Source organism: Pimephales promelas, chromosome 5 (genome assembly GCF_988280905.1).
Source record: "Pimephales promelas chromosome 5, fPimPro1.hap1.1, whole genome shotgun sequence".
NCBI classification, from domain to species: Eukaryota; Metazoa; Chordata; class Actinopteri; order Cypriniformes; family Leuciscidae; genus Pimephales; species Pimephales promelas.
The window spans coordinates 28,976,950-28,992,388 of NC_142773.1; the positions used below are offsets into that span (position 1 = coordinate 28,976,950).

The 15,439-nt window shown below is 39.3% G+C and overlaps 1 protein-coding gene across 2 annotated transcripts in view; it reads right to left on the minus strand.

Annotated features, from left to right (window-relative positions):
• Nucleotides 1–2,143: 2,143 nt before the first annotated feature.
• Nucleotides 2,144–15,439, minus strand: part of LOC120482320 (sickle tail protein homolog) — a 49,206-nt gene continuing 35,910 nt past the window's right edge. Inside the window, exons 9-21 of one of the 2 annotated variants that reach the window (XM_089131266.1) lie at nt 14,808–14,974; nt 13,815–13,990; nt 11,753–11,889; nt 10,944–11,091; nt 10,416–10,851; nt 10,053–10,245; nt 9,139–9,386; nt 8,686–8,826; nt 8,117–8,230; nt 7,128–7,208; nt 5,311–7,005; nt 4,721–4,843; nt 2,144–4,106 (exon numbers count right to left, since the gene is read on the minus strand). In XM_089131266.1, the coding sequence (XP_088987392.1) occupies nt 3,579–4,106; nt 4,721–4,843; nt 5,311–7,005; nt 7,128–7,208; nt 8,117–8,230; nt 8,686–8,826; nt 9,139–9,386; nt 10,053–10,245; nt 10,416–10,851; nt 10,944–11,091; nt 11,753–11,889; nt 13,815–13,990; nt 14,808–14,974 (4,187 nt within the window). In that variant the 3' untranslated portion in view covers nt 2,144–3,578. The remainder of the gene's footprint in view (nt 4,107–4,720; nt 4,844–5,310; nt 7,006–7,127; nt 7,209–8,116; nt 8,231–8,685; nt 8,827–9,138; nt 9,387–10,052; nt 10,246–10,415; nt 10,852–10,943; nt 11,092–11,752; nt 11,890–13,814; nt 13,991–14,807; nt 14,975–15,439) is intronic. The other variant, XM_089131267.1, reaches the window with a different exon arrangement.

The window sequence follows — 15,439 nt, forward strand, 5'->3', positions numbered from 1 at the left end:
AAAGCATTATTCCTGACGGACGAAATTCAATTAAATGCTAATGAAGTGTTAGAGTACTTACCGGTGGAAGGCAATTGTGTGCTGTCAGACAGTTCGCCTGGGGTGATCCCCTGGCTCCTGAGCTGGGTTGTGGAGAGGAGTTGGCAGTAATGCCCTCTAAAATGGGATAAATTAAAACTAACCAGCCAAGGTCATGTGCCAGAAATGCATCAGGGGAAACAATAGGTGGTTGGCTCAGAGCTGGGGATCATCCACCCTCCAGTGTGGAAATATAGATCAATACCTGTACCCGAAGTGTCTTCAAAATGCTTTTGTTTTGGCATCGGGAAATGCATACAACTATATATTATTTTGCGAACTTGTACTAAATTTCATTCATGAAATTTAGTACAATCCATTGAATTGAATCCATTGAATTGAATCCAATCACAATCCATTGAATCATGAATCCATTGAATTGCTTCTTTAGCCTTTGAGTGTTGTGAAATATTTTTTTTTTTTCTCTTTTGTAACTTCAATTCAGATTTTTTAGCTCAACATTCATGGTTTTATGGTGACAAAATGTTTTTTTAAAACTATTGGTTAAATGCTTAATATATGGTTATGTTGCAGTAAATTAAGCTCTAGCAGAAGATTGAGAAGCATATACACGAGCTTCCTTTTCGAGAGGCACATTAAAGAAATAAAGCTAACTGCCATTGCAGCTTTCTTCATTTCCTATCCAATTGACACCCGTTAATTGCGATGAATTAAAAATGCAAATTAGTGACCAGATCTTTGATTAACTTACACAAGTTCCTTGTTGGTTTGTTAATGTCCTCAAAGATTTATGATGTTGATGCTCTTGTACCATAAAACATCAGGAGACACAATAATTAATCTTAAATGCTAAAAGGACTTGCGCTTTAATTACTCTTGTTCTCCTCCTCTCTGTAGCATTGTAGCATTTGGTCTCCTCACTTCTTAATGGTAAATGTATTATACTATACAAATTACATGCTAATTAGATGGTGCAAAGCTTGGGGATTCAGTCATTCTAAAATTTGCATATGAACTAATTATCTTTCATTAAAGCTGGCTAATTACAAATTTGAGGAGGACCTGGAATGAAAACGCAGCACTCCTTTGTCCAGACAGTGTTTTCATATCAAATTAGGCAATGACCATTTGGAGAAACTGATCAATTTGGAAAATTCATTTATACAAATTAAAATTTCATTTTTAATATTCATTGCAAATGCCCTTGAGTGAATTTCATGGTGGCAACAATAAAACAGTCAACTCAGCTCATGATCATCTGCACCATGTGTCTGAACAGGTATGCTAAATTAATTCTTGAAGACTGAATTGAACTTGGCATTAAAAGTAATGTATATCTAAGCACAAAGAAGTCCAAATTAATAGATGTGCCAATCATTTGTCTCCGAGGAGTTTTGCTGTCCACATAATAGATATGACTCTTACATCAATCAGGTATTAATTGCTTTCTCGTCTCATATAATGAAATGACTGCTAAAGGGCATAGGCATAGTTCTAAAATGGCTTTTGAAACCCATTTTTAAAGACGTTTGTTTAAGATCCCCACATCAGTTTATCTGATATCTCAATATAGCCTTTCTTAAATCGTTACTTAAAGGTCTGAAACATTAAAGGGCAACTCTGGTAACACGTGACAATATCACATCCAAAGTGTCTGGTTACAGTGAGTCATGTCACATAAGAATATTATACAGAAAAAAAACATACTACGAGTACTTTATCTACAAAAAGTGTGCTAAAATTGATGCCAGTTGCTTTCAAATTATTATTATCACAAAATACAGAATTACAAAAGAAAAGAAAACGTAACACCACCCCCAAAATAAATAAAATTCATTTTGAAAGGTTCATCCATTTGAGCTTTAGGTGATTACAATGTCTCTCTTCACTGAGAAGTCCTGCAAATCGGTGCTGCCCTCTGCAGCTAAAATATTGTTGTGACGGGAAATAGAAGTGCCTTCGTTGGTATTTTCAAATAGTTGGATCAGGCCTCGAAACAGGTTAAAATGGTTTATGTTTGCTAGAGAGATAAGTGACGTTTTAAAACTTGCTTTGAATTCTGCTCTTAATTCTTAAAAAAAAAAAAGCCTCAAGTGAAACGAAATGACAATGCACTGGAAGCCCTTTATTTGATAATCATCTCTGGCAAGCATCTTCCAAACATTTTTTTTTTGTACAATTTATACAATATTACAAAATCAGAGGTAATATTTACAGCATTCACCTTTGCATCATCCATGTTTACATGTCTGAAAAGCATGCATAGGAGTAAACTTTGGAAAATATTCATAGCCAATGTTTTTTTAATCTAATATTTAACATTTCAGCATGTAAAGCACTGTTATTTTTGGCATTTGTCATGAGCTATTTAAAGGAGTACAATAATGGTGAACCACAAAACTGGGCTACAGAACCACCACAATGGTTGTACAACATCCACTCACGCTATATACACTTAGTTTTAGTCTTTAAATGAACAAAACTTTATGGCAAAACACTATAAACTGCATATTGTTAGTTAAAACTGGCAGTCCACTGGGGCAAAGAGTCAAACATTTGGTTAAATCCCTTTTCAAACTGTCAAATCAATCTCCACAGACTTGTTATACCAATTCTTATAGACATACATTGGGCTCCAAAAGTCTGAGACTTCTAGTGAAATTGTTTCTGTTTTGCATTTCTAATATTTAATACAACATTTTTCATTTAAAATTATATTATGAGGATTCCTTATTTTTTTGTTATAAAAATTAGGATGTCGGTCACCTGTATGACGCCTTGGGTTCTGCGTGTTATATTGACGCTAAAGGGTGCCATGTGCGTAGTATTTCGACGAAATGTCGTTCTCATCCTTTGCCGTCATATAGGTGACGCCATATGACATTTTTTCAAAATGCAGACCCTTTAGCGTCAATATAAAACCTATGGGTAGGTTTAGGTCTCATATTGACACTAAAGGATGCCAGTCACCTGTATGACGCCTTGGGTTCTGAGTGTTATATTGACGCTAAAGGGTGCCATGTGCATAGTATTCCGACGAAATGTCATATGGCGTCACCTATATGACGCTAAAGGATGAGAACGGGCTCAAAAATTGACAATTTAAAAATAATCAAAGTGCTCTCAGAGTCAGACTTCTGGACCTATATATATGGATATGTGGCTAGTTAATGAATTCATCTAATTTCCTTTCCCTAAAAAAGCAAAGTATATTTTACTTTATAGTTTATTCTATTTATAGTTCATGTAATTAAACAAATGCACATCTATAAAATATAAAGCCAACACTGTCAAGTTTAATCCCTCACATAAACCAAAAACAAAGTTCATTATTCAGAAGAACCATATGTGGATCTAGATTCTGAACTACTTCTGGATTTCAGAGGAAGTGCACAACGACAATAACATCACCCCAAACAAACAGGCATAACTAAATCAGTGATTCTGTTTGTTACAGAAGTACATGACCTGCAGAAGAACACCTTAAATCCCACCAGAATGAGTGCAAACAGAAAGAACAAAAGAGAGAAATGGTCAACTCATGCCATGTCCCCAGTAAAGGATGCTGGTGTGATAGCGGCTTGGCCATTGCGGGCCTTCAGAGACCTGCGGCTGCTGAAGCTCGACACGTGTACAGCTCGACTTCCCCGGCACATGGCAGTGGGAGAGGAAGGGGATGAAGAGGAAGTAGTAGAGTGTGGAGAGACAGGGGAGGAGGAAGAGTACGAGCTAGAGGAGGATGAGGATGAGTAAGAATAAGAGCAGGACTGGCCATTTTGAGTCTGCGGAGGGAGGGTTAGGTTTTGACCTTCAGAACACTGAGAAGGCTCGGGAGACTGTGAGGGCGAGACGGGTCTACAACTGGGCCAGCTCAGACTGAGACAGGGGATTGAGGACTTAGAAGAAGAGGAAGAGGTTTGGTTAGTAAGCTTAGACGTATTTGAACGAGGAGCATGGGTTGAGCTATGTTTCCATGAGCTAGGTATAAAAACTGGGATCTTAGAAGCAGGCAAAGCAAAGAAAGCATGTTTACTATTCCCACCAGCTTTCATAGCACTCCCGTTAGCCTGCAAACAAAGATGCCGGAAGACATGGAAAGTCAAGTAGGATGATGACACATACGTGAAAATATAGAGCTCTATATTCCCTAAAAATAGTCTACATTACATTACAACACCAACAAAAATATTACTCTTGTAACAAAAGGCGTAATCTTGTCTCTTTTCTCTCAGTTTGATTCACACATTAAACAATAAAGAGAGAAAAGAGGGAATGAAAGGATGAATTTGGCCACCAGACCGAAGAGGCCCGATGTTTTTCCAAAACGTCTTCATAATCCAAAGAAATTGAAATATAAACCATCAATCCCCAAACAACACAATGGGATTACAATCTAAGATCCTTTGTGTTTGTTTTTATGGGTAATTTTTAGATGACAAAGAGTCAGTTTTCCTGTAGAGCCATGGGTTAGTTTCCCAGGGAATGCATGGGTTGGTAAAAAAAAAAGAAGAAGCATATCTTAAAAGTGTCTGTTTAAATGATAACCATGCAAAAGGAATTGGTTGTGATGAAGTATAGGGGAAGAGTCATATTGGATCCATGTGTCCACAATAAAATTACTCAAACACATTTCCCATCTTTGTCTTCATGCCTAACACTGGCTGCCCTACAGTAAAACTACCTGTCGGAATTGCCTCTGGGAGTCCTGGAGCTTTTGGGGCTTTCCGGGTTTTTCAGCACTCTCTGGCTGCTGGCGGGACTTGGGCGATGAAATCCGACTCGAAACAGGAGAGTCATCAGAGTTCTGCAAAGATCGACAAGGAAACAACGTCAGATACGAACTGGCTACTACACATCAGAACAGAGTTTTTAAAGATTTCTTATTTGTAGACATGATTGGGGACAGAAAAATACAGGCAGCATGCTCAAATGTACAACTGATTTCCCAACCATAGTACATGCACATTTTAATCCCACAATAGATCAGAGAAAGTCGGCAAAGATCAGACAGAAACGGTTCATGGGTCCAACCTCAATGAAAGTCTTTACAGTGAAGGTAGACAAGAGTGGTTTGAAAAAGAAGGACATCAAGTACATAATCATGTCCACTTAAATCACACAGAGCCCGCAAAACAGAGTATTCCCAAGTGAGTTCACCAGAAGACACCTATGAAACACATTTACAGTTGAATGAAGTCGGTGGTTAGAAAGTCAGGCTCTTAAAGCAAACCCAAGCCACCAGCAGAAGGGTGAAGAGGAGTTGAGAAAGACCTGTTTACTGCTGGAGGAACTGGAGGTGGATGTGCTCGAGGAGGATCGAGACTGTGTTTTGGATCTCTTTTGCAGCGATGACTTGTGGGGTTTGGGCTTTAGAGGTGCCGGCCTTTTTTTGGGAGTGCCTTCCTCTGGTTCTGCATGCCTGGCAATTCTCTTTGCTTTTGATTCTTCTTTGCGGGAGACTTCAGAAACCAATGTAGGTCCAATGCCACTTATGGTACTTTCTAGCTGCTTAATAGTCTGCTCAAGGCTGTCTAACGTTTCATACGTAGTCTTACGGAGTTCCTTGGTTCTGTCTTTGGTGCTCTGTGATGTGCCAGTCTGGTTTTGTGATGAAGACCTACGGGTGGTAGAATCAGAGTCTGTGTGGGACTTGATCTCAAACCTTTTAGTTTCTTTAAGCACAGTCACGGTTCCATTTGGTTCTTCTTCATCCTCGTAGACGACGACCTGCAGTGTATTTTTGCCAGTTTTTGTACCTGTACGAAGGGCCTGGCCAATAGCTGCAAGCTGCTTCTTGGGGAACCTAAACTTGAATTTCTTTTTCACATCTTTAGAAGATTCTGTCTTGTCTCCTTCCTCAACATCAAGAGCAGAGGGACTCTGCTGTTGTAGAGGGACTGAAGCACTACTATTTCTCTGACTGTTCACACTGTTCTCAGTTCTGCACTGATCTAGAATATTATTTTTAGGTGTAACCTGACCAACCTCTGAGTTGGCTTCTGCTTCCACCTCGCCCTCATTCTCTTCATCGATCCTCTCCTCTGACAGCACCCTCTCCAGCTCTTCTTCACACTCAAAGACAGTGGACAGTCGCTTGTAGGCCTGACAGATATCCATCGGCTCATCAAAAATTATGAATACCGGCTTCTTGTTGTATCCAGAGTCCTTTGGGTCAGATAGGTTTGGTTCTGAGCCCACTTTAAGAGTCTGGACATCCGTGCCCTTGCTGTCCACCAGCTGCTGGTACTCTCCTTTTGACAGAGCCTGAACCTTGTTATTAGTTATCCTAAAGGCAATGTTATTTGGTGGCGGAGGACCTTCTTCTCCTGGGAGGTCTGGACTTAGACTGGCCTCCTCAGTGTATGTGACCTGACTTCTCTTTGTCACTTCCTGCCCATTCTCATGGTCATTCAGCTGTGTTGAACATGGGGCATTAGTTTTTGGCTGATGGATTGGTGAGTGATTTTGAGGTTCAGCACTCTGAGGACTTTTGCTAACAAGTGTAACTTCAACCGTGGTTGCGCGATATCCATGCTTTTTTGATTTTTCCAGAACAGGTGCGACTGGGTCAGAGGATGTACACAGTATCTGCTTTTCTAACTTCTCAACAGGTGAAACCTTCTCAGAGGGTGTGGGAACTACCTGATTTAGGGACTTCTGAACCAATTCAGTCTTGAGCTCTTTTCCAACTACAGGGCTGTTTTTTGAAGAGTTATATGGACCAGATGACACCTGATGAATATAGTTTAGCTTGCTTTGGACCTCCTTGACTGATTGGCTTGACTGAAGTGAAATTACAGGTAAGTCATCTGATGTTAACAATTTTTGCTGCAAGGAAAGGTCTGAAGCATTCTCAGGTGCAACCTCTGAAGTAGAAAATGTTGCTTCCTTGGGCTCCTTTAGGTCATCTGGCCTATAGGTGCCCTCATTTGATGTCTTTGACGTTCCGGTGATATAATACACGACCTGACAAAGAAATCAAGAATTCTTTGGACTTCAAACAACACATTAAAGACTGAGTGAGCACAATATCTCACACTTAAATATCACATAAAACTAATTCAAACAGTGAAACAAATTATATTTACCCCAGGTGAACCAGGTGATGCAGTGTTCTCCCTAATTTCAGATCTCAGTGCTCCTTCTTCAGATAGATGAGTGGTGGTCTGCTAGGACATTTGGTTAGTACAGAGTCATGGGATTACACTATGACAGACCTCAAATTCATGCCCAGCTAGTCAGTACAATGCAGAGAGAAACATAAAAAAAGATCAATGGCGCCATCTAGAGTTGTTTAGCTTTCCTAAAGAATATAAACATTAAGTCTCATCCATAGTTTGCAAACTAGACTATGCTGTCAAGCATTGCTTAAAAATAATGTTTTTATTGTGACTAAACAAGGAGTAGTGAAATGTTATACATAGCATTTTCCATGCAAAGATGTTTGATGGTGATAGAGGTTGCTGAGAAATACATGCTTGAATTTGTGTTTATTTTTTTAAACAAAACATATTAGTGGAGAAAGTGACTTGCATCTAGTCTTTGTATAGACACTCTGAGATCCAGAACATAGAAATGCTTCTCCTGTTTTGAAAACCCTGACACTGTTGGCCTATAGGACAAAAATTATTCTAAAAACTAAAGTTAAACACAAATACAAAATCAATTTTTTGGTATCTACATATATATATTGTTTATATTATATCTTTATATCTCTTTAGAATGGCTATTCTGGCCCTTTTTGAAAGTGGACTCTGAATGCTAAAAAAAGGTCAGAAGTCAGAGTGTTCAGAATGGCCTTTCCACCGCCCCAGTCACTCTGACCCACACAGTCTTATACAGCTGTATCTATTAGCATTCAGCAGGAGAGTGTGAGTGACAGACCAGTGTTAGACACACATTCAAACATATTACACCCTCTCTTGATGAGGGGCTACGGTCAGGCATTGACGTTCGTCAGTGTGTCAGTATATCAGAATGGGTTTTGTGTATTAGTGTCAGCAGAGCGGGAGGTTATGGGACACGATTGCACATGTGAGTACTGCCACGGGGAGTTAGCAATCATCACATCTGTTACCTTTGTGTGGTAAGATAGGGAAATGTCTTCCATGTCTCTGTCTGAGGGCTCACGGGTTGTAAGATCGACAATGTATTTGGGCTTTAAATCTTTAATAGTGCACTTCTGAAACACCTGAGGAGGGGTAAGGGTTATGAGTATTAGGTGCCGTGTCTGGTGGATTTGTCCATCCTTCGTTTGTGTAATTATAATATGTCAAACAGAATATATATAGTGTACTTACATTGTGTTTTTATTGCTATATATAGTCTTTACACTGTGTTAATTTTTATTGCTCATTAAAATAAAGTGATGGACATCAGATTCATAGGAAATCTTACCCATTATCAACAATAGAGGGCAGCACAATTCAAACTTCTGAGAGAGCCAATACACCATCATAGTGCCCTCCTTTTTAAGCTTTTGCGTAAATGTTGACATTGGTGGGGCAACCTTTAATGTTTGTATGGTCTATATTTGTCTCTTAGCACCTCTAACACGACTCAACTTCCTGTGTTGTTGTTATGTTCAACACGTATGTTTATGTCTTTGTGTGAGTGGCTCCTGTGAGGCGATTGTGGTTTGCTCACCTGTAGCTCAGCCATGATCTTATCTCCTTCATCCTCTTCATCTTGTAAGGTGGAGGTGTTGACAGGAGGGGTGCGGGGCTTGGGCTTGACCTCTGGGCGCACACGCAAGGGTTTGGGCTGCGGGGCCTCCTCTTCACCCTCCTATAGCCAAAACAACCAGTCAAGTGTGACCGACCCTCACCCTCCATTATGTGTCTCAAAACAACAAAAGCAGCTGGAATCTCTGCTGTGATTTTCCGTCATTATTATTCACAAAAACAGGACGCAATATGCAGCGACCGACCGGCACACCCATGCAAAATATAGCATGGTGTGATTTCAACACGTAATGCAAGTTAGATGTGCTGTTTTCAAATAATAGTAATGAAAATTGCCATGTTGACTGGGAATGCGGCTCAGCAAGGCGTGAGTCACATGGATCTTAATTAGAGGAATCTGAAATAGCACACGCACCTGAGCACTAGTGGACTCTTTCCGGCTGGTGAAGATAACCTCTCCTGAACGTCCAGTGGTGAGTCCAGTTCCAGAGGCGTAGAATCTGCGTGGAGGGGGAGGGGGAGGCGATTTGCTAGTCGTCTCAGTGTTAGGCTTCACTTTGTCAGCACTGGCCCTGTGGGGCTTTTCTATGGTTGGCTTCTGTGGCCTCTCCAAACTGGTCTGGACTGGTTTATCTGCTTTGGGTCCATCCTGTGGTGCTGCTTCTGTTTGAAGATAAAAAAGCGCCTGCAGTTTAGATTAAAAACCGGATCAAACACAGCTGAATCAGCTAAACAAAGATTATTTAAAAACTCATTAAAACAACTGGGAGGTGCGTTGCAATGTATGAAAAAATAACAATAATTAGTGGTCCTACACATGCAAAAAACAACATACAGTAAAACAGGAAATTATATCATAGAGAGCACCCTTGCAGACTGCCAACTTTGATTCTGGTTGCTTTGATCTGTCAAGATGAATACATGTTTTGAAATATTAATTATATAATTTGACCTTTTAATGACAAGGCAAGGTTAGTTCACGTTGTGAAATGTCATGTGTTATGAATCTACTAAAGATTATGAATTAATAACTAATTAGGATTAATTAGGATAAGATTAGGATGATTGTAAGGGTGATAATGTGATTGTTTAAATTACTTTTAGAGGAATGCAAACTCATGAGGGGTTAAAACGGTGGCAAAGATCCCCCCTCACGCCCTCCTCAAATTAATTCATTACATTTAAACAAAATCCTGAAAGAAATTGGCAGGTGTCTGAGTATCATTTCCTTTATCATGGACACTCTTATGTCATTTACCCAGATCTCAGTTTTGTTATGTCCTACAATCTGAATGAATGGTTTATGAACAAGCAGATACACTGACATACCAGGGAGCGGAGACACAGGAAGTGGAGAGTCTGGCAAGATGGATGTTTGAGAGAGGGCGTTGTCCACCTGGCTGCTCAGCTCCAGGTCAGGTATGGCCTTCATAAGGCTAGCTTGAGTCTGCTGGAGGATCCTTTCCATTTTCCTTTCCGCTTCTGGTCCAGCAGAGTGAACCGTGTCCTCCCGTTTTGAAACCTGTGGAGAGCCCGAGAGAAGTAGTTGTTTGTTGCAAACGGTTAATGGGAAAGTATATTTGGAGAAAGTGCCCTGCAGATAAATATAGAGTTACAGAAATAATTTGTGTGTGTGTGTGCCAGTACACCAATCTTAATCAATCAAAAGTGAAAGGCACAATTGAGCCGCACCTCTTCAGGCATGGGCCTGTTTGTGTTGACAGCGATCTCCTCCGCTTGCAGTGGAGATGAGGAGGATCCAGTCGTGCTGATTACAAGCACAGCTTCCTGGCCCTGCGGATCTGCTCTCTTTCGCAGGGCAGGGCTGTTTTCTCTGCTCCTGGGACTGACCTTCGCCACAGTGGGGGAGTCCCTGCCATGGGTGGGTGTGAGGGGGGGACTGGAGTGGTGTGTGCTGACGGGAGCCGTCTGAACGCGGTGCACAGTAACAGGAGAAGATGGCACGGGTTCCGAGCAGCTGATTTTGGCAGGTGATCTTGGTTGAGGGGTGGGGGACTCATGAACAGGTTTTGGAGATCTGTACTCCTCCACAAAGGAAACTGAATCAGTAGGCAATGCCTTCACTTGGCCTGGGTCAGAAGTGTGGTTGTGGCTCTCGGTGGCATATCTACAGAAAACAGAAACCCTAACAATGAACCCTTCAAACATCTACAAAGCTCTAAAGAGATTTAATATTTTAAAGTGGTTCACGAGTTGCACCTTCTCAGTCCACTGAGAGTTTCAGTCAGAGCTTTGACTCTCTTCAGCATGCTGTCCATTTTGTGAGGCTCCTCCTTCAGGAAGCGCACCGCCTCCACTTCCACTCGCAACACGCCACGCATTTTCATCTGCAGGGCTGGGAACTCGCCTGAAATGATGCAATTCATTTTAGTTTAGGGTCTGTAAGATTTTTTTAAAATGTTTTTCAAAGAAGTCTCTTATGCTCACCAGGACTGCATTTATTTGATCAAAAATACTGAAAATAAAAACCCTTAAAATTGTGAAATATTGTTACAATTTAAAATAACTTTTCTATTTAAATATATATTAATGTGATGGCAAAGCAGAATTTTACATAGACGGTATATAACAGTCATTACTCTAATCTTTAGTGTCACATGATCCTTCAGAAATGAACGGTTATGCTGTATGATATTTTTGTGGAAACCTATCATGATCTCAGCCTGTGTTCCCCTGGTCTTTTGTGGACTTATATGTTATTTTCTGTTCTTTGCCATGTTTTGCAGTTTTTGTTGAGTCTTTGTTCTTTGTTTATTCCCAGGTGAGCCAATTACACCTTATGTATTTAAACCCCAGCGTTTCTTGTGTTCCTTGTCCAGTCTTGTCCGTCATTACAGTGTGTTCATTCTGTTCCCTGGTTCTCGTGTTTTATTTATCAGTTTTGCCTGAATTTACCTTTATTATGTTTCTTATGATTATAAAATGTAACTTACTGACCTCAAAAGTAATGTAACACCTTCTTTTAGAAAAGGAAAGCCCACAGGCAGGAAAAATATAAATGTAATCACCTTTGAGTGTGGCCAAAGCTTCTCCTACTTTTCGTAAGTTGACTGCCCCTTCCTCCACATCCTTCAGAGTGACTGGCCGATGGTTCATGACCGACGTGGATTCTTTCTTGAGCATCTCCACGTAGTTCTCCAGCTCTCTGTTACATTGTTACAGCAGAGGATGTGTCATTTATAAGCACAACTGTCACTTAAATTGCAAGTTGAGAAATCAGTGACTACCTTATAATTTCATACAGAGGTACAGTACAATATAATTACAGAATATACAATGGGGTCTAAAAGTCTGAGACTACTAGTGAAAAGGATTCTGTTCTTTTTTTACTTTTAACATTGTTTTACAAATAAATGATCTGTATAAACATATGGGGGTAGAAATTACACTGAATTATTGAGATTTATTTCAGAATCTTTAAGTATGGGTCTTTGCTTTTTTTTTTTTAGCTTGAGCTGCACAAGTTTGTTTAAAACCTAATGATCATGATATCCAGCATGATTTGAGCTCAAAAGTTTGTTCATTTCCTGTCCAAAATCCCTTATTTTCAATGTAGTCTCCGACATTTGGACGCCACATTTTATATTTACTTCAAATGCATTTAATCCAGCATTTGCAGCTTTTAGCGAGACTTAATACTGTGTAATGAGCAAGTCTCGACTGTGAGTCCTGCTGAGGGCTGAAACCTGTTTAACGTGATTTAGGCTTGTTTGTTGACTGGCAGTTCACATACAGAGAAGTTTGGCTGTGTAAGCTAAGATGGCAAAAAAAAAAGTCTGCCCTCAGCCAAATACCTTCAGTGGATCATCATAACCAACATCTTTCTCAGATTCTCTGACTTCTTCCCTCTTGAAATGGTTAAGAAGTGTGAATTTTTGAAGCTGGACATCATGCATTTAGAAAGCCTTTTGCAGGACCAGCTATGCAGGAATCTGCAAGCCAATACACAATGCTCTGGGATCATAGTTCAGCACTGTCTCTGTGGGAAATGGTTTGTGTTTTCTGTCATTTACCCGAGGGTTTCCTTAAGGGTTTTCCCATGCACAATGACAAGTTCTGCTTTTGGTTATCTTTCTCACTATAACACAATCTAATGTAAGCCAGTATTATTATGCATATGGTGAACTAATAAATGTTGATCACTAGAATTCAATTTTTGTTTCTTTCATGTTCATGTTTTGTTTCTTTATTTATTATGCATTTATCCATATTTTACACACTTTTGTTTTTATATTTTCAGTTTTAATTTTGATTTAGGTTTTAGTCATTTTGTTTTGTGCTATTGTCATTGTCAATTTTTCTATCTAGCTTTAATTTACTTAATATTTATTTCCTTTTTTAGTAATTTTAGTAATTTTATTTGAGTTAGTTGCCAAGGCACAGTTTCAAATTTTCATTTAAGCTTTTAAGTTTAAATTTCTGATCTCAAATTTATTTTTTATTTATTCTTTATTTCAATTAACATCAATTATTTTGAATAGTTTTAGTTAAAAAACACATGTGGCTAAACAAACACCCACTGAAACAATTTGACTTATATTTCCCCATGAGAACAACAGGCATTCATCGTGACAGTAAACAAGAAGAAAGTTTCACAAGCCTTATTCTTCTGAGACAGGTTGGGACAGTGGATTATTCAATGCGTCATTTCATGCAATCACACACACCTCCACCCAAGGAAGGCATGATTAATTTTACTTTATCAAGATTTACAACACCGAATGGGTTTTAGAATAATAGCACAGATTTTTTGTAATTTAGTTGCACTAATGATGTAAACAAAGTCCCCTCAGATCTATTATAAACCAACACTGATCTTTCTTTATTAACGTATGCGTTCAGCATTGAATGGAGACAAGGGATTATAATTAATTAGTGAGGAGATTATAAGTGAGCAGTTAATCAGCAAATCTGGCTCATTCGCAGCAGCTTTGCTCTGATTTTCCCCTCTAGATCGCAGCATTTGTTCTGTTCATCCACAGCTGTCTCTCACATTCTACAGATGAATTTTTCATGGGTAATTAACGTCAAGGTCTTAACAGGATCAGTATTAGCACACTGTTGTCTTACCCAAGCTGCACGAGAACCCTCTCCTCCATGCCCAGATATCTGTGTCTTTCTTCTTCCACCTGGACTCTTTGTCTATGAACAGTGTCCTCGAGGTGCAGCACAGTGCCCGAAACCTTCTCTGAGATCTCCTGCTCCGCCTGTCGCAGCATCAGCCTCATGGCATCCTGGTTTTGCAGCTGTATATGCAAAGATAGCTCCATCAACACAATTGTTGTGACCAAATGTATATTATAACCCATGTGTATATTATAACCAATGTATATATTATTATACTACATCACATTACTATAATCATATGTTTGCATATATATATATATATATATATATATATATATATATATACACTGTGTGTATATATATAACACACTGTATGTGTACATATAACACACATTGCATATATATATGCAAACATGACTACTTTTCAAAGGTTTCCTCATTGCAAGATTCTTTTACTGTTTTTGAAAGAAGTCTCATACTCACAGAGGCTGCATTTATTTGATAAACAACAGTAATGTTGTGAAATGTTATAACAATTTTAAATTACATTTTAAAAATGTATTTAAATAAAAAGCAGAATTTTCGGCATCTTTACTTTAGTCTTCAGTGTCATATGACCCTTCAGATATAATTCTAATACGCCGATTTGGTGCTCAAGAAACATTTCTTATTATGTTGAAAACAGTTATGCTGATTACTATATTTATGGAAAGTGTGAAAAAACATTTTCAGGATACTTTGAAGAACAGAAAATTCTAAAGCACAGAATGGTACATAAGGGTACTAATTTATTTAAAAAATATTACTGACCCCAAACTTTTGCATGGTATTGTGTTATATTTACAAGTGAAATATGTGAAGATAGCTGCTTAACCATTAAATTATTGCTAACTATTCTAATACGTTTTTTTTTTTTTATTTGACTGAAAGCGCAGGATTAAAAATTAATAAATCAGCAACTCGTCTAGATGCCCTCAATTTGTATTCCCTATGTACCTGCATCTGTTTGAGTTGATGGAGCTGCAGTCTGAGGTCAGTGACGTTTCTCCTGAAGTTGGAGAGGATTGAGCATAAAGCAGGGTCTCTGACAGGAGAATGAAACTGTGCTGAAGGACTGTCTATCTGCACAGCTGGGTCCTTAGATGATGCTACAGTATAGACGCCTAGAGAAAAACACACATTTCTGATGTCATTGCTCTGGTAACAACATATGCACTCACCGTAAGGATTTTTAGGAACTGCATTCTAACACTGTGGAAGCCCCCTTTCGCCTTCGGAACTGCCTTAATTCTATGTGGCAGTGATTCAACGAGGTGCTGAAAGCATTCTTTAGAAATGTTGACCCATATTGATAGGGTAGCATCTTGCAGTTGATGGAGATTTGTGGGATGCACATCCAGGCCACGAAGCTCCCGTTCCACCACATCCCAAAGATGCTCTATTGGGTTGAGATCTAGTGACTGTGGGGGCCATTTTAGTACAGTGAACTCATTGTCATGCTCAAGAAACCAAATTGAAATGATTCGTGACATCAGAGGATGGGTACATGGTGGCCATAAAGAGATGGAGATGGTCAGAAACAATGCTCAGGTGGGCCATGGCATTTAAACAATGCCCAATTGGCACTA